At 43.7% G+C, this 18,558-nt stretch overlaps 2 protein-coding genes across 3 annotated transcripts; one reads left to right on the forward strand and one right to left on the reverse strand.

Annotated features, from left to right (window-relative positions):
- Window positions 1-520: 520 nt before the first annotated feature.
- LOC125714849 (translocating chain-associated membrane protein 2-like) lies at window positions 521-7,867 on the forward strand. 2 transcript variants are annotated; one of them, XM_048985867.1, is made up of 11 exons: window positions 521-711; window positions 2,688-2,751; window positions 2,938-3,047; window positions 3,623-3,739; window positions 3,833-3,891; window positions 4,720-4,804; window positions 5,562-5,632; window positions 5,717-5,821; window positions 6,427-6,570; window positions 6,660-6,817; window positions 6,922-7,867. In XM_048985867.1, the coding sequence occupies exons 1-11, from the start codon at window positions 592-594 to the stop codon at window positions 6,996-6,998; spliced, it is 1,110 nt and encodes a 369-aa protein (XP_048841824.1). In that variant the 5' UTR covers window positions 521-591; the 3' UTR covers window positions 6,999-7,867. The 2 variants fall into 2 exon arrangements, with proteins under 2 accessions (XP_048841824.1, XP_048841825.1); XM_048985868.1 differs by having other exon boundaries at window positions 6,680-6,817.
- A 516-nt stretch (window positions 7,868-8,383) lies between these two features.
- Window positions 8,384-17,728, reverse strand: efhc1 (EF-hand domain (C-terminal) containing 1). The gene is made up of 10 exons (XM_048985863.1): window positions 17,417-17,728; window positions 16,902-17,123; window positions 14,871-15,158; window positions 13,517-13,666; window positions 12,715-12,907; window positions 12,148-12,368; window positions 10,864-11,004; window positions 9,845-10,058; window positions 8,926-9,069; window positions 8,384-8,836 (listed from the first exon to the last, which is right to left on the reverse strand). Exons 1-10 carry the CDS (start codon window positions 17,477-17,479, stop codon window positions 8,820-8,822), a joined length of 1,653 nt encoding a protein of 550 aa, XP_048841820.1. The 5' UTR covers window positions 17,480-17,728; the 3' UTR covers window positions 8,384-8,819.
- Between the last annotated feature and the right edge of the window lie 830 nt (window positions 17,729-18,558).

Raw genomic sequence — 18,558 nt, forward strand, 5'->3', positions numbered from 1 at the left:
TCCCAGTGCATGTTAATTTGGATGAAAGCATCTGTAAAGTAAATAAATAATCATGTTCAGCAGGTTTTCTCAGGGTACCTCCTGTGGTCCACTGACTGTAAGGTAAAGTGGCATCTCTAAATAGTCATACATAATGTATGAATGTTTGTGCGTGGACTCTATGAGGACTGATATCCATCCATCCATCCATCCATTTTCCAAACCGTGTATCCTACTCTGTCGCGGGGGACTGATATCCATGCCTTAGTTTATGTTGTTTGGGATAGGCTCCGACCAACCACTTCCTGTTTAAATATTTAATTTACATAATAATAGGGAAAAAATACCAAATACTTTGGGGGGCACTTGTATAATGGTATTTAAAAAGTTGACACTAATTCACCAGAAACTATACTTAAGCACGCATCGTTGTTGCAATTACCATTCCGTATATGCGGCTCTAAAGACGTTTCCCTAAAAAACACAAATGTCTCTTTAAGATGTACTGCGCATGTGCAAAAAAAATAGTTGCAAACTGCAGACTGCGTTTAAAGTTTTCTTCGAGTGGAGAGAAGGGTGGACAGTGCAGAAAGGAGGGTCTGAAGGACAGAAATGGCTTTTCGGAGAAGGAACAAGAGCTACCCATTCTTCAGTCAAGAATTTCTCATTCAGAATCACGCAGACATCGTCTTTGGCTTGGTGGTGTTCATCCTGCTTGGACTGATGTTTGAGGTGAAAAACTCCATATAGAGTGTTTTATTTGATCATTGTGGAGGGCTGTCTGGACGCTAACAGGTTCGGCGGAGGTGCAGATGCGCACGGAGATAGGAAGGTGATGAAGATGCCCAAATTCCCAGAAGATATCGGATAGGAAGGAAACACGAGTCACAGAGAGATCAGCTCAGTCTGCAACGACAAATGCACGTTTTAAAAAGTGAAACTTATAGCGTACAGCAGAGACCTGCATTATCATTAGCCTGCTATTATTAATGTTGTTGTCGTTAATGAGCATTCCGGCAAGATCACTTCTAACGAGCAACTAGGAGAAAAGTCAAATTTGAACGGAAGCTGTCAACTTTTTTTCTTTATGGCTGTAATGCACATACAATCTATAAGGGTGGTTGTAAAATGTGACTTAAATTCACTTAAATTTTGCTGGCTGGCTGTTTTGGGGAGCACGTCAGTTCTGACCCCTCTTGCTACTTTAGTGTTTGTATTCAGTTAGCTCAATGATACATAACAAATATTAGGTTTGAAAAACCCAAAAAGTTGGAGCTAGACATGATTTATGATTGTGCTCTGTTCTGCTTTGAGATTTCCTTTACCGTCCCGGTGTTTCCTCTCTTTCCGCGTTGATTTTGAATCGTTTTTATTAAGCAGGGTAACTGACGGGAATATTGTTAATGCGGTAGTTAGTTACTCCGTTTAATCGCGTTGATTGAGTATTTTGCTTCTGTACTTTTCTGATTGAGCGTCTCGCAACAATGGAGCGCAGTTTTTCTGTAAATCCGATTAGTTTATGAATTCATCAGTTTAAGAATTCATAGTCATAGTCGTGTTAAATGTGTTTCTATTTAATATTGTTTCGGTTGAAGCATGGTTCGGTTAGCCACGTCTCAGCCTCTGAAATGGATCGGAAAGAAGATTAATCTAGAAATCAGATTCTACAGATGAATAGTTTAATTAATAACCATGCCACATAGTAGATGGTGTGTTTTTTTTAAATACAGAAATTCTTATTAATCTGTGTTTGCTGTTACTACTCTAGGGGAAAAAAACCATCTTTGTGCCGAAATGCATATCTGAGTTCCCTAAATCGTTCAAACAATCTGAATTCAAAAGAGGTAGAGGTATTGTAATAATCATAGGGTAATTCCGTTTCTGTTTCTAAAAGTGGATGTGAACCCGACAGCTGTCACACATGCAAATCGTTGACTCTTCGTTGTTCTTTGTAGTGTTATCTTTCCACCCGAAGTTTTGCACTAATAATTTGTCTTGTTGAGGTGCGATTCGTGGTTGTGTAAATGCTGACATCTGCTGCGGGACCTGCGGGGTCGGTGCAGGCGGATACATGTGAACTGGCTCGCCTGGAATGTGCGTAAGGTTGACTCCGCAGAAACGTAAATTCACAGATGCGTGTTTCGGTGCAAGTCACATCGTGTCCCGCAAACCATCGCAAAGTATCACACACACACACACACATACACACACACATAAACAAATGGATTGTAGTTTGTCAGTTTGTTTTACGTACAGTATGAATTAGGGTATATCCAATTATATTAAGAGCCGTTGCATATAAAATAATTTTGACAGCCATTTAGAACTGGTTTCAGCGTTTAACATATTTAACAAGCAGCAAGTGATTTATGTATATAGTATACATAATTTCCTGGTGTTTTTTATCGACTTTGTTTTTTATTGGGACAGTTCAACCCAAAACTGAAAAAGATATGTGTTATAGGGATGTCTTAGTGTTATCTATCATCAAGATTGTTTTTGGGGTGAGTTGCCCCTTTAGTAATAATAATAGTAGTAGTAGTAATAATAATAATAATAATACAAGTGTTTATGGCTTTCTGAAAAGACTAGGCTGGTTATGGATCTCTATCTTGATGCCAGTCTGAATATTCTTGTATGTTTTCCTCTTGTTCATAGTTTGGAGAACAACAGAGCTCCAAAATACCATGTTTCTACTTTTCTTTCAGACAACTTCAAAAACGGCCTTCGTATTTATACTGCCTCAGTACAACAGCAGTACCTTTACACCAGGTAAACTCCTCTGCGCTTTGGGTGCTGAGAACTTGTGGGGTGAACCTGGGCGTCCATAGCTATCCATTCTGCCACAGTCGTAAATCCGTTCGTTTCAGTCACCCAAAACCACATAGAATTATTGCCTGGTTGGCCTACACTCTCCACAATGTAGTGCTACATTCTGTCACTTTCTGCCTGATTTAGAGGGGGAGGTGTCGCTATATCGCTATGGATGGAGGGACTGCACCACCATCTTCTTCTACTTCCTCATTGCAATCATCCTCCATGCGGTGGTTCAGGAGTATGTACTTGATGTGAGTATCTGGCCCCTTGGAATTATGGGTAGCATATATATTTTGCTACAGTGCAAGTGCTGTCTGATATACTTTGATAAAAACATATGTTTCATAAAACACTAGAATGTTGAAGGATGAGTCCAAATGCATTATGGATATTGAAAATCCATTAGCTGTAACAGAATGAAAAGTTTATTTTACTAAATTTAATTAGCTTACGATCAAGACCCAGTCGGAATATTCAGGAGGAATACCTATATTAGTGGTTACAAGTCAGCAGACTCTGTTCTGCATCAAGAGCAAACTACAGCTGAATTCAGAATTGCAGTAGATCTTGCCCTGCAGTAAGATTTTGGCCCTCAGTGAAAAATAGTCGAGGACCCTGATTTCTGCATGGTTTCCAAGAGTCAGTATTGACTTAGTACTCAGAAAATATTAGAAGAGGCTTAAATTTGAATGAACTGTTCAGCCTTTTTGAAGATTGTAGTGTTATCAAACATCCCAAAGTGGGAATGATTTTGCACAGGAAGTGCTGCTTCCCTTTGTTTTTCCTAATTTGACTGACTGCATCTTTTGCATTCTTAACCCATCAGAGAGCAAACCGGCGTCTCCGTCTATCAAAGAGTAAGAACACAAAGTTTAACGAGTCAGGCCAGCTGTGTGTATTTCACCTGCTGTCCTTCATGTGGACGTTCTACATCCTTATCACGGTGAGCTTGGCCTTTTCAGCAGGGCAGGTTCAAATGATCATGTCGTGTTACTTTTACTGAGGGTTACAATCTCCTTATTCTTTCTGCATTCAGGAAGAATATCTTCTAAATATCAGCAGTCTGTGGGAGAACTACCCTCATGTTTACCTCAGGTAAGCACCTGGAAACTGGACATGAGCCTGTAGGTTATTAATAATTTAATAATTAGTGTTGACATGACAGGCAAAGGATGATGGGAAGAGCGTTGAAATGTAGTTCCTGTAAGATGTGGTGAGGGTACCCCAGACAGCCTTGTGTTCCCTTCTGAGGAGGTGTTAGATACAAGATACCTTTATTGTCTCTGTATAAGTACAAATAGATGACGTTTGGAGCGTCCTGTTGAAGGGTCAGTAAAAACTACGCAAGTTAAAAAAAATTAAGAGAAGTAAATAGCATACAACAGTGTATAAACACAAATACATAGAATAAAACTATCGGAGGAACATTGCACATGAATTATTGCACATTAGATTAATTATTGCACCTGAGAAAGGTAACGGTTGAGAGTTGTAATCATCACTGCAGGGTAATGATCACTATCAACAGTATTGCACGGTATATTAGATTATATGAAACACAGCTGTGGTACTGAGATGAATGTGATTGCAGCACTGTCATACAGTCAACTTGGGTGATTAGCTAGCAGTCAGAACAGTTAAACTGCATGTTTGTGTGTGTGTGTGTATGTAGCGTGGATAAGTATGAGCTCAGTTCAGTGTGGTACTGTTTTGAGAGGGGGGTATAAGAGCTGTGTTTAGCAGTGTGACAACTGTTTTCCAGTCTTGCTGCGTGAGCGTACAGGGCTCTGTAACCCCTCTGACAGCAGAAGTGTGAAAAGGTTTTGAAAAAGTATTCAGAAGGAGAATTTAGATTTTGATGAGGTCATGACTTTACTGTGGAATCAAAGGGCAACAATGCCATCGTTGAGACTCTGCCCACAGGTTCCAGGTGAAGCTTTACTACCTCTTCCAACTGGCATACTGGCTCCATGCCTTGCCTGAGCTCTACTTTCAGAAGATCCGGAAGGTACATGAGATTGCATGCTCCACATGCCAATTTTGGGCATTAAAAACGTAATGAAAATTGCAATTATTCGTAAAAGTTGCTACATCACACATTTTGCATGAAAGTTACTGATGGTTTAAGTTCCGATGGTTTAAGTTATTGCTGTATTGAGGATGTGGGGGGGGGGGGTGTTCCACTGTGTCCTCTTTCTATTTTTTTGTATGTGTCTGAAAAGTGTAATACGACACTAGAAAACTTCCCCTTTGTGGACACAAATATCACGGGTCTGTTCCTGAATTTTATGCCATTAGGAACTGAATCATCATTTTGATGTAGAATGCGCAAAGCTTCGTCTAGCTGTTTGTTTGCATTTCTGGATACTTCTGTTCCCATTGAAGGATTAGGAAATTGATATGTCAAATATTGGGAGTCATTTTCATGTCTCTGAATGGAAGAAACTGAAGTGTCCTTAAACGTGTAGTACTATACCTACGTATCAAGCATGACACTACTGCTTGTTTTTCTTACTGACTGTATGTTAAGTCCCTTATCCAGGTATTTCCCAAGCCAGGTATTTCCCAAGCCAGTTCGCAGTACACACTAGACGGATCCACTTTTTTGTTTCATCCCAGTTCTCAGCACACCTATACGGTATTTCGAGCTCTTCATTGCTTGGGTCAGGTGTTCTAAGAACTGGGATAAAACAAAAATGTGGGTCTGTCCAGAGTTGAGAGTTGAATGAAGATTGGAAATTTACAAATGATTTTATCCTCCCAAGGAGGATGTCCCTCGACGGCTACAGTACATCTTGTTGTACCTGCTGCACATCCTGATGGCGTATCTACTGAAGTAAGCCCTCAATTTGCTCTGCAGCCCTCAGAATGTGGCTCTGGTATGGCAATGGCACCCGGTGACGCATCGTCTTCCCCACAGCCTGACCCCCGTGGGGCTGCTGCTGATTTTTCTGCAGCACCTGTCCGAGACGGGCTTCCACACCTCCCGCCTCCTCTACTTCACTGATGAGAGCCACCACAGGCTGTGAGTATAGCTGTGTCCCTCCTGTCTTCTGTACTGATTTCAGCCGATTGGTTAACTACGGGAAGTCGGCAGCTTAGCGGTTAAGGACTCGTAACTCAAAAGTCATTGATTCAAGTCCTGCAAAGCCTCATACGTTGTGCTCTTGAACGGTAGCTAACTTGAAAAATATTAAGCTGTATACCTGGGTAGAAGTTACTCTTGATAAGAACCATATATATCTTGCAGGATTGGCACTCCAGCCACTGGAAAAAATCTCACACTGTTCCATTTCAGACTTGTGTGGCACATATACAAACTGCTGTAATTCCTACACCGTTCACCTGATTTGTATGTAAATACCCTCAAATTAAAGCTGAAAGTCTGCAGTTAAAGCACATCTTGTCCGTTTCATTTCAAATCCATTGTGGTGGTGTATAGAGCCAAAAAGATTAGAATTGTGTCGATGTCCGAGTATTTATGGACCTGACTGTAAATGTGATTGTTTGTGTCCAATCAGGTATGATCTTGTAAAATGTACTTTACACATTCGACTGGCCAGGTTTTGATGTTGTTTTCATAACTTGTCAGAATCCTGTTTGAGGCACATTTTGCCTTTTTCTCTGCAGGTTTGACATGTGGGCAGTGGGCTCTGTCTTCACCCGCATGGTCACCCTCACCCTGCTCTTCTTGGTGCTGGGTTTTGGGCTGGCGCGAGTAGAGAACCAGAGTGTGGACTGGGAGGCTGGGAACTTCAACACAGTGCTGGTTAGGTGAGAGACAGGGCTGTGCTCACACACACACAGACACACGCGGGCGTGCACACAGACCGCTGAGCCCTGCTTTCCGGCACGCCCTGCAGGCTGACGGCGCTGTCGATAGTGTGCCTGACGCAGGTCTGGCAGCTCTGGAAGTTCATCCGCTTCCAGCTGCGGCGATGGCGGGAGCGAAGGCAGGAGCAGGCGGCACGCAAGAGGCTCACAGGCCAGCAGCCTCCTCGGGTGCTCAGGAAGGACGCTGGTGAGTCCTGGATCTCCAAGGTCCCGCCAGTCGCTGTAATGTGGCAGCAGCGATGAGCTCCTGTAGCTCATCAGTGGCTAAAAACCTGTCATTTATTCTCGCAGGTGGGCAGTACGATAATGGTGCGGTCAAGGCAGAGAACGGGGCCTCTCCACGACCCAAGAAGATCAAGGTCCCCTAACCGAGCACCTGGGCTCCATCCCCGGGCTACAGAATCGCCAGCAGAACAGGAAAATTGCTAATGGTCATCGTGCTCTTGCCCGGAGCTCTTGAGTATGGGTGCTGAATGCCTGGGGACAGGGGTGTCCCGTTCAGGAACAGCACGTGGGAAATTCCTGAGCCTTGAAGGACGTTCTCACTCATGTTGATACTCCTTAATTGCTGACTGTCTTCTCGGCTTCCAGTCCAGTTTTGTTTACACCTTGATCGTCCTCCTAGAAAAATACACCTTTTTTTTACATGTCGTCTCTAATAAGCACCAAACACTTTCACCTCATTTAGCCACGTCTCTATCTTAGCCTAAAACCGGAAAATCAGCCTTGGTTTTCAGTCATAGGATAAAGTTTTGGTCCCCAGCTTCTCTCTGGGGGGTGGGGGTGGCAGTTTGAGATGCTGGGCATGGAGACCTCAGTCCTCAGTCATCAATCAAGGCCATCTAAGAACCATCTGAGGTCATTTTAGGGTCACCTGGGTCATTCCGGTCTCCTGCTGTGAGTTTCCATTTGTCTCTGCAGCACTAGCGTACCCGGTGTGTCTGACCCTATATTACCTTCATCCACAGGAAAGCTCACTGTGGGTCAGGTGAAGGTAACATCACATGCTTTTTACTCTCTGTAAAGGGCGATAAGTTTAAGGATTGTGCGTGCATGAGGCCTGTCACCCAGAGTACAGACTGCTCTTTCTTTGAGTTTCACTGAATGCAGACTGAACAGTTCCAGCAAACCCCAACATTAGACTGTAGACGTATTTAACTGCTTGTACGGAAGGACAGTTCCGATTTTGATGAGGTCATAATGGCTGTACTGTGGAATAAAAGGGCACAAAAGCAAATGTTTGTCAGTAATACAAAATAACCATGAAGCCTGGGTGTCAGCGAAGTTCTGCTTTGCTAGCGTGCGTCAGGGCAGCTCCTCTTGCAGACAACTCTATAAATAAAGAAATGGTTTTTCACACAACACCCTTTTTTCGAAGTTAGCTGTTGGTGGCAAACTGAGAAGAGACACTGGGTAGGATTAACATGCCCCACCCTCGGTTCCATGCGGGTGTGAAATGAGACGAAGCTGTATTTGCTATTTAGATGAGTACAGGTGCATTGGGACGTTTTTCTTCCTCACGTGTCCCATCTTGCTCTCTCCTCTGAGTCAGATACACACAGATGCAGGTGAGCGCAAAGCTTGAGGTCCAGGCGCAGCCATTTATCTGGTGCCCCCTGTAGACTTCTTCAGTTATTTGTTTATTCCCCAGTAGAACAGATGGTTTGCATGTGATCCTGTCATTCTTCCCTGCTCTCCACCCTGTGAGCATTTGTATAGATCATAGAAAAAAAAATTGACACAAACGCAACTGTAGCCTTTTTGCTGTTTATTTTCCAATAACACTGCAAGGGGGCAGAAGTATCTTCTGAAGCCGCCAAGCCTCAGCAGGAAAGGTGACGAGATGTAATGTTTCTTCCCGTGGTTTATGACGCACATGCATCACTCCTGCATCCTTTACATCCAGCGTACTGCTTCGCTCTAGCTTGACCTTCAGTAACAGGCCAGCTTTATTTAAACATGAATTTACTTCTGCATGGATACACTTCTTCGGTAGATCCTTGTTGAATAATGAAATTAGATAATGCAGGAGTATTCCTTGTAGTGTCCACTAGATGGCAGCCCTGAACCACAAACAACCCATTTCCTAGTATTTTCAAAGCATCATCACTGTTTAAAGAGGAAATTTTGTGGCCTTTAGGGCCTCATGAAAGACACTGATGTGGGTAACGCTGCATCCTCATGAGTTTTCAGTGTCTTGGGCTATCTGCAAACAGAGGGATTCAGTCTATAACATCTTTGATGTGTGAAAGCCTATTCCATCTCCTAAGAGGGGGCGCTGTCATGCTGACCTACCAGTGTTATGGGCCTCTTCAGGAAGCAGGCCCAGGTGTTGACGCAGGGAGGAGAGTGTCTGGGAGGGTATCTGCTCTGAGATGCTCTCCAGGTACTTCAGCGCGTAGTGGTCTGCATCAGTCAGGACGAAGTGGTGTCTGAACACTGAGGATGGAGAACCAAGCAGACGTTGAGATGGAAAAGGGGACAATCTGGGTTTCAGAAGGTGTAACAGGATGTAGATGGATCATAACGTGTGACAGAGGGTGATGATGGAAGTGTAATGTGAGAACTGGCAGAAAAGTCCGGAGTGTAGAAAGCTCACATGTACAGACTTTTCCAGTTGGTAGTGAAGAAACAGCAGGTGGTAAAAGCGCTGAATGGTATCAGCGGTAAAGATCATACACAGACCATCTAAAGAAACTCCCAGATAAACAGGAAATGCTGCTCCACAGTGAAATCCAAAAGGATTGTTGTAAGACATAACTTCAGTAAAAACAAAATTTCATTTGATAATGCAAATAGTAAAGCAGGAACAGTATTTAAACCAGGCATTTTTTTTAAATGAAATGCATATCACACCTATATAAATAGGTCTTGGGTCTGCAAATAGCGCAAAACTAGTGAACAGTCAACCAGTCCACAAAGCCAAACCACAGATGCTTAATTTAAAATACACTGTCACATCAGATTTGCGCGATAGGCATTGATTGGCGTAAATTGCTTCATCACAGCGTTAAAGCTATGCTTGATATAGGGTCGCCAATGATGGTAAAAATGCAAAAAAAGTTGAGAACCACTGGTGTACAGAAAAAGGATTCTATATATAAGAGCTGTAGGGATATGAAACGTGTCTCGGAAGCACTGTAGTATGTAAGGGGCTGTGAATCCCCCCATGATTACAATGGCAGAGAAAAGGAAATAATTGCAAACGACTGACCCTCCACAGTGGCTCCAATAGCGAAGTCTGCCGGGCCGTAGTATTCCGGATTGTCCACCGTACTGCCCGGTTTGGGAATGCGGGTCTTCTCCAGAAACTTCCCACTGATGATCCCGGAGTTGCGTGCCGACATTTCGAAGATGCTTATCATGTCATCGGCGAGGAAGTAGGAAATAATGAAGCGACGGCCCTGGTCCGAGGGATTCTGGGAATCCTGTGATATAGCAGGAGTCTTATTCAGCTCCTTCCCAGCAAGCCGCGTCACCCACATCTGATGTATCACTCGGCGGAAGTTGGGCTTCTGCGGGAACGATTTAAGCTACGCCTCTCCTGGCAATGCCAGAATCCGTGGTAACTCTAAACAGCTATAATAGTCTGCAAATGCAGAATCCGGCGAAATGACTCAGGCCTGACATTTATTCCCTATTTATTCAACTAGTGGCTTACCCCCCTTGAGTAGAAATTATCATCAATCAAAACATACAAGAAAGCCACCAGTGCATTCCCAGACATGTTAAAATACCTAAATAAAATGTCATTTCAGTCTAGCTATTCATGAGAATAGAATGGAGATTTTTTTTTGCTATTTTTTCAACATTGATTCCGTCAGAGATATTCTTATTGTTACTCAGTTATCGAAACACAGTAGTGTTAGACTGAAGCCTACAGGCTTAATTGAAGAAGACAAAGACCATCCTGTGAGCCCTAATCGAACTGAACAGCTCTGAGCCTGCCTTTGTTTTCAGTTTCCTGGTGATTATAGCAATTATTATCAATGGTGTGAGAAATGAGGCTTTGGAATTTACAGTTGGTGGGATTACAGTGTACTGCAAATCACTGTGATTTATGCTGATGGCGCCCAAAAATGTAACCAATGAGAAGTAAGCAGTAGATGACTGACAGCCAAAGAGAACCCCACCCACTACGGACCTCATGGGGACTTGGTTTATTCACGTGCTCCACATTAGTAGTACTGGAACATTGCTTTGCTCTTAGGCACAGAGCACGGTACTCCTCACCATCCTGGCTGCGTAGCGCAGCACTTTGCCATCATTTTCCAGCAACTTCAGGAGGTTCTTTTTGGGTGGCTCAGGCACAAGGGACAGGCAGTTCTGTAAGGAATCTTCCAGACTCCCGAAGCCGTTGTAAGGAGGAAGCTCCTGTGGGTGTCAGGGTTGGGAAGGTCTAACTACTGGGCTCCACACACAAGGGTTAAAGTTTCCCTGCTGTTAAACTTTACGTGAAGCCAACATAAAAAAGGCGATAAACAGTCCCTAATATCTTGGGATCTGTCGAACACCACCACCTTTAAACATCATTCATGACCCCCCCCCCCCCCCCCCCGACCAAATCACCTCAATTCATGATGGTCATTTTTACCATATGCATTAACATATCTTTACCATAAATTACTCTGATTCTCTCCTGGTGCTCCTCTGTCATTGACAGTTATTTTCACAGTTATACTCTCTTTTTTACAGATTAAATAACTATTTAATAAAGAAATCTGAGGAACTCCAGTAGCTCCTGCAGCAAACTGAATTTACAATATACAGTAACAAGTTCAGGTTCTTTAAGATGACAGCACCTGATCTGGTGATGGAGCCAAACTGAAAAGAATTCATGTACTTCGGGCTATTAGTGTCCATTAGTGATGTGCTAAAATCAGGGGTGATAATGGGATTTAACTCTTAGGGGGACTTAGCCACCTAAAGAAATAAGGAAACCTTCGGTTGCAAAATAAGTAAAACTGGGAATGTCTGCTAGTTATTTAAAAAACAGTAATAAGCCTTGGGGTAACTTGTGGGATGTGTGTGATTGCGGGGGGGGGGGGGTGCTTGGGGTAATGGGATTTAATCATGGGGGGAGGGGTTTGGGGTAACATGGGGGATGTGGTGGTGGGGGAAGGGGCTTAAGGTAACATGGGGGATGTGGTGGTGGGGGGAGGGGCTTAAGGTAACATGGGGGATGTGGTGGTGGGGGGAGGGGCTTAAGGTAACATGGGGGATGTGGTGGTGGGGGGAGGGGCTTAAGGTAACATGGGGGATGTGGTGGTGGGGGGAGGGGCTTAAGGTAACATGGGGGATGTGGTGGTGGGGGGAGGGGCTTAAGGTAACATGGGGGATGTGGTGGTGGGGGGAGGGGCTTAAGGTAACATGGGGGATGTGGTGGTTTGGGGTGGTTGGTCCCGCTTGTGGACCTCTGACTCCAGCCCTGCTGGCACCCTCGACAAACAGCACCCATGTGAAGGCAGTACTGACACTGTGCTCTGACTGAAGCGGCCCTCTCAGGGTCAAACCTGCCTTCTTAACAGGTGTTTCCGGTTTCTGGTCCACCGGGACGGGCTGGAGCTCCACGTCAGCGAGGTGCTGCTTGTAGTAGCTGCGGGTGAAGTCATCGCAGTCATAGAGCAGGAAGCGGCGCCCCAGAAGGCAGAGCGTGTCGCCCACCCTGAAGTCTCTGGGGGAGAAGTACTCCTGCACCTCCACAGGAGAGACTTCCAGGACACAGCTAGGAAAGGGGCCTGCAAGGTGAACCGGGTCATGTGGCCATGGGGTGGGGGGCTACACCGGAACTGTACTCAGTGGTACCCCAATGCAATATATCCTATACTATGTCAGCAGAGTTGACCATCTTGTTTCTATTATTAAAAGGCAGGCTGGTGTAATATAAATAATCGACTATCTATAATGTCAAAAGTATGCATACCCCTTCTGTCATTCTCTTTTATAATATTTTTAAAGATTTTCTTAGGTAGAAAGATCAGTGAGTTGCGATTTCACAGTAACCACAGACTGTTTTTGACAAGGAGCCACACCTTCAGCTGGGAGAACAAGCCAATTCTGTACATATGAAACTCTCATCCTCACCGGATGATGATTTTATCGTCTTGGGAAGCCTCTGTCTCCTCAGCAGGACCGGAAAGGGGTCGCGGCCACTGTTGGGCTTGTGGACCTCTCGGATCTCCACCGAGTCATCTCCCAGATAGTACTGGATGATGACAGGCCGTACCTCGCCATAGGTGGAGTCCGTCTCGTCCCACAGAGCAAAGAAGCGAAGCACCTTGGCAAGCGAGAGAAGGGTCAGAGGTCACCAAAAAAGGGTATAGCTGTGTCACATGATAGCCTCGGCATTCTTTTCTCAAAGTCACATGGACATCTGGAGTAAAGATCTTAGTTCTCAAGTAGTGTATGATCACAGCGGTTCTTTGCTGTTAAAGAGTCCTAATCTTGTACTGAAACACAGATACAAACGAAAGGAAAACAGACTGTTTTGGTTGTTTAAACACACATCAGGTATGCGGCTGACTTCTTTTCCATGGATGGAGATCCATTACCATCTATCTGTGACATCAGCCAGGAGGAACGTCATGGCGCGGTGAGCACAAGATCACCCCCATTGTGAGCCAGTTATCTGGTACTTTAATACGGAATTTAATTTTGATGCTATAAATTTCAGGATAAGAAGCTGCCTATTACTCACTGGGGGTAAAATGTCTCTGTAAATCTCATTAAAAACATAGAACTCTTACTTTTCAGGTAAGCAGGTTTAACAGCTTGCCTCTTTAACATGCTGGCTGGATAATATTAGCTATTAATGGATGGCAATTGCTCTTAATGTGTTTGAAGATGGCAGTCCGCCTCAGGAATCTTTCAGGACGGTTGGGGTCACCTTACGGTCCATGGTGAGAAACTGACTGAGGCGGTCAAAGTCAGAGGGGGTGATGTGGGCCTGGGGGTGCGGCCGGCGGTTCTGGGTGTATGGGTCCGCGGGCATCGCCTCTGCTTCATTCAGCAGCACCCCCTGGCTCTCCAGGAACTCCTGTTGAAACGGCGACCTCATGTTGACTTGACTTACAGGAAAGGCCATGGCAATGCTATGTCTTGTGTGTCTTTGGGTCAAAGCTATGATGAATGAAACCCTTCAGTGTCAAAATATTTATGTTTTGAACTTAGTCTCCTTGATTTTTTGAAAGCACACTACATTGCATGAACAATATTACGCAAAAATCCATAAGTCCAAAAAGAGTGTGTGTGTATGTGTGTGTGTGTGTATATATATCCATCCATCCATCCATTTTCCAAACCGCTTATCCTATTGGGTCGCGGGGGGTCCGGAGCCTATCCCGGAAGCAATGGGCACGAGGCAGGGAACAACCCAGGATGGGGGGCCAGCCCATCGCAGGGCACACTCACACACCATTCACTCACACATGCACACCTATGGGCAATTTAGCGACTCCAATTAGCCTCAGCATGTTTTTTTTGGACTGTGGGGGGAAACCGGAGTACCCGGAGGAAACCCCACGACGACATGGGGAGAACATGCAAACTCCACACACATGTGACCCAGGCGGAGACTCGAACCCGGGTCCCAGAGGTGTGAGGCAACAGTGCTAACCACTGCACCACCATGCCACCCCCCGTGTATATATATTGATATATATATATATATCAATTAATTACTATGTTTACATGAGTAGATCCTGTAAAGTAATCTCTAGGGCTGGACCATATATTGTTCCGGCATCGTCATTGTGATATATCACATCAATCACATCACATTTGTCAGCACTGCTTTGTGTCTGTAACTTACAGTACCACCACCACCTTATATGGCACTCCTTTGGTAGACAATAGCAAGTTTTATTTGCCTATAGTTTATTTTGGATAATCTCCTTTTTTGTTATATAAATACTGCAGTATTACTTCACATATCGTGATGTGACATTGCAATGTCATATCGTGCAGCTCTAGCAATTTCTAGGGTGGTGTGTAGATTAGTAGGTTAAGGATCTGTATCCATGTCTATTGTTGGTTCAAATCCCATTTGATTGGAAGAGTAATCAGGGCTGCTGCATGCTGGGTGACCCAGCTCCGGAAACTCAGCTTACTTTGCCTGAATGACACTTTGTACGAAAGCGTCTGCTACGTAAGTGTACCATGAAGATCAGATGAAGTTGCACAAGGTTGCAGAGTGTGAAGCGCATGGCCGGGTACTTCGCGATCTTGCGGCCCCCATTTACCCGGGTGTAGGCGTCACAGCTTGTGAGGTGGTAGGTGGTTCCGTACACACACAGGTCCATTCCCAAGTTTAGGTCCTTCCAGTGGTAGTATCCATCCATGCTGCTCTTGGGCAGTCTCTCCTTTCTCACCAGCTTTCCCTGCGGCATTCCTGAGTTCTCCACCTCTGGTTCCATAATGCACATGCTGTCGTCCAGAAGGTAGTAGTACACGACCACGGGCCGCACCCGGTACTCCTCCAAAGGGGACAGCTGGATGTCCTGCCTAAAGTACCCATAAAAGCGTAGGACCTGCAAAAAAATGGTGCATAAAGAACAGAACACAACAGAGGAGTGGAAAAAGGGGACAAAGATACCCACAAGGTTGCCGCCTCAGTCCCATAAAAGCCTGGATGCCCAGTCATTGACCAAAAATATTGTACATGGCGACACCTTTCCAAAGGTTGGTTTAGGTCTGTCTGATAGGGACATTCTGTGTCCTGGAATGAAATTAATTTTTTCCAGGACAAATGACGTGCTCCCGGAAAATCCTGGATAGGTGGCAACCCTAAACAGCCATAGTCTGTGTAGGCTTTTATTCAAAGGGCAGTGTTGGTACAATGGTCACATTTAGCTGGTATGAAATCCACCTCATTAAGTCAGACTCAGTGGCTGTGTTCAGGTTCAAATGCGTTAGACTTGGCAGTCATGTGAAAGACATTATAATGTGACGAACTGTACATTTAGATACAGAAAGGAGATTTTTCCTGGTACGTAACTCTTTAAAAATATTCAGTCTTTGGTACAGCCTTTCAGTCTTCATTAAATATGTTTTAGTAAAATCCAGTTATAAATACCATTTAATGAGTTGACAGTTTGAGCTTGTCTATAATACCTGGTGGAAAATAGCAGTAGTGCTAAAGTCATATGTTGACTACAGATAAAAATTCAAGGCAAACAGTTACGTCTAATTGCATTTCTTCAACACATTTAAGATTTAACCAGTGCTGTTACAGTTGTGTCCTTAACTAAACAAGGCCCATTTCCAACAGTAAGCAAACTTCGATAATTACATTCCCTAGGAGTGACCTGGACATCTACTGCGGAGATTTGGAACAAGCTACACACGGAGACAACACCGGGAACTGAAACAATCCAGCCGCACACTGACTGTGTTTATGTTGTACAAAGCCTGTTTAGATGAGCTCGGAAGGCTCCCAAAGGTCTGGCACCAAAACATTTCCCAAATAAGTTAAAGCCTTTTAAACATAATGGCTAGTACATGATCGTGATGTATAGGGAGCCATGGGCGGAATTGCTTTTATGCATCATTGCTTCGTTATTCCCTGTGTATATTGTTTAAAAAATCAGTAGCACTTTACTTGACGGAGCACAAATACTTAGTAATAACTCAGTTACTACTGAAGTAAAAATCATGACCAAATTTAGTTACTACTTGAGATAAAAGATGAGTCACCATTCATTAATGATGAACAAACATGGGATCATTATTTAACTTATGTTATTCATGACTTATTCCTTCAGTAGCTCCTTAGTAGTTCTTTCAGAAGTTCACAAAGGTTTACAGAATTAGACATGGAAACAAATACATATAACCTAGTAACTGCTTGGGATGAAAGGTGCATCATGATTTATTAATGATGAACAAACATGAGATTAGGATTTAACTTGTATTATTCATAATTTGTTCTTTCAGTAGATCACAAAAAGATATCGTAACGAGTTTATCAACTGCTTGGAATAAAACATGCGTCACGATTCATTTATGATGAATTAACATGGGATCAGTATGTAACTAAGATTTAATTTGTAGTTAATAAATATATAACTAATATTTATTATTATAATACTATATTATAGGTGCCTCGCCAAGTAAAGCATTACCAAAAAAAATTTTAGTGTGCGCAGTTCCTCCTAGTCTGTAGTAATTTCTTATTTATAGTGTCTAACCCTTACATTTATTTTTAATACCGTTTTCATAATTATAATGACGCTCATTGCAGAACATTGCGGTGCAATTTTCGACACCGATACCTTTTTATCCAGTGTCACGTGAGCTGGAATAAAAGCCGCAACTGGTTCCGGACTGGGCCGATCGTAGGTTAGTGCTGGAATGGGGCTATAGAGGTGGGTGATGGCGCTTTGGGTGAGGGGGTCGGTCTGGAGGGGCTCTTTACCGATCCCAACTGTGGGCCGCAGGGGTAAAGCATAGCCGTTCTTGAAAGACAGACTCTGTGGTCTATGGAAGGCTGATTTCTGAAGGGAATCACAAAATATACAGTTTCAGCTGTGTACATGGGTTGGAAAAGTAGTCAGTTGAACTGCTCGTTAGTTTCTTAGCTTTACTCATTATTGCTGGGCGTCTTGGGGTACAGATACACAACACACACAGCACAAGTCAATATAAACTTAAATTAAACGCCACTTTATTGACTTCGATAACTTAAGTCACGTATATTAGTTACTTGGAAACGTTAAATTAATGAATAAAAAAAACTGATTAATAAAACGAGATTAGGACGAGAAGATTGTAAAACAAATAAACTTACAGTAACATCGCGGAAAGAGTTCCCAGGTAAAAAGGGGAGTCCGTAGGATGAACGACCAGCCATGTGGTTTAATACTCAGTTAGGTGTAAACGGCTCCCCAATTTCCTAAAATACTGAACAGTAACCTACTTTTGGCTGGTCTCAGAGGGTTACAGTGTCATCTCAATTCCCCCTTCGTTAAGTTGTGTGGGGTGTCCAGGGAAGCAGGGAGATACCGTAGTTGCCATGGTAAATATAAACAAATGACGTATGGCTATGGGCATGCCGCCTCTCCAGCGCAAAACACGCGATTTAATACGCAGCCCTCAACTCGGAGATGCTGGTCTTCGTGTACACGAAATCTGGATGAATAAAAAACTCATATTGATCATACTTTATTGATGTAGGTGTTTTTCTTTCAGAATATCCAAATATTGGATAAAGTACACGGATCAAAAGATTAGATTAGACTAGATTAGTTTTGATTAGGTAAACTTTATTGATCCCAGGGGGAATTCTTGTACATAGCATAAGAACAATTGAGGTACTTTAGCTATAAGTTTCCTCTTTTTCTGCATGGAACTAAAACTAAAGTTCTATTTTGATTTCTCAAAATCCTACCTGTTTTGGTGCGTAAGTAATTGAATTAAAAAAAAGTCATGCTGCCCAAATACATCCATCCATTTTCCAAACCGCTTATCCTACTGGGTCACGGGGGGTCTGGAGCAATGGGCACGAGGCAGGGAACAACCCAGGATGGGGGGTCAGCCCATCGCAGGGCACACTCACACATGCACTCCTACGGGCAATTTAGCAACTCCAATCAGCCTCAGCAAGTTTTTGGACTGTGGGGGGAAACCGGAGTACCCGGAGGAAACCCCACGACGATATGGGGAGAACATGCAAACTCCACACACATGTGACCCAGGCGGAGACTCGATCCCAGGTCCCAGAGGTGTGAGGCAGCAGTGCTAACCACTGCACCACCATGCCGCCCCACCGAAATACCTAAGGAAGCTATTATGATTTTGTATTGATTCAGATGAGGGCTTTGAATACCATCATGAGCAGGTACTTCTGTGTTTCATCTGCCAAAATAGCTAAAGATGTTTCTGATACCTTGTTTTGACTGAGGGTACAACAGTCATGGTAACATACTGTAT

The sequence above is a fragment of the Brienomyrus brachyistius genome, chromosome 19 (assembly GCF_023856365.1).
Source record: "Brienomyrus brachyistius isolate T26 chromosome 19, BBRACH_0.4, whole genome shotgun sequence".
NCBI classification, from domain to species: Eukaryota; Metazoa; Chordata; class Actinopteri; order Osteoglossiformes; family Mormyridae; genus Brienomyrus; species Brienomyrus brachyistius.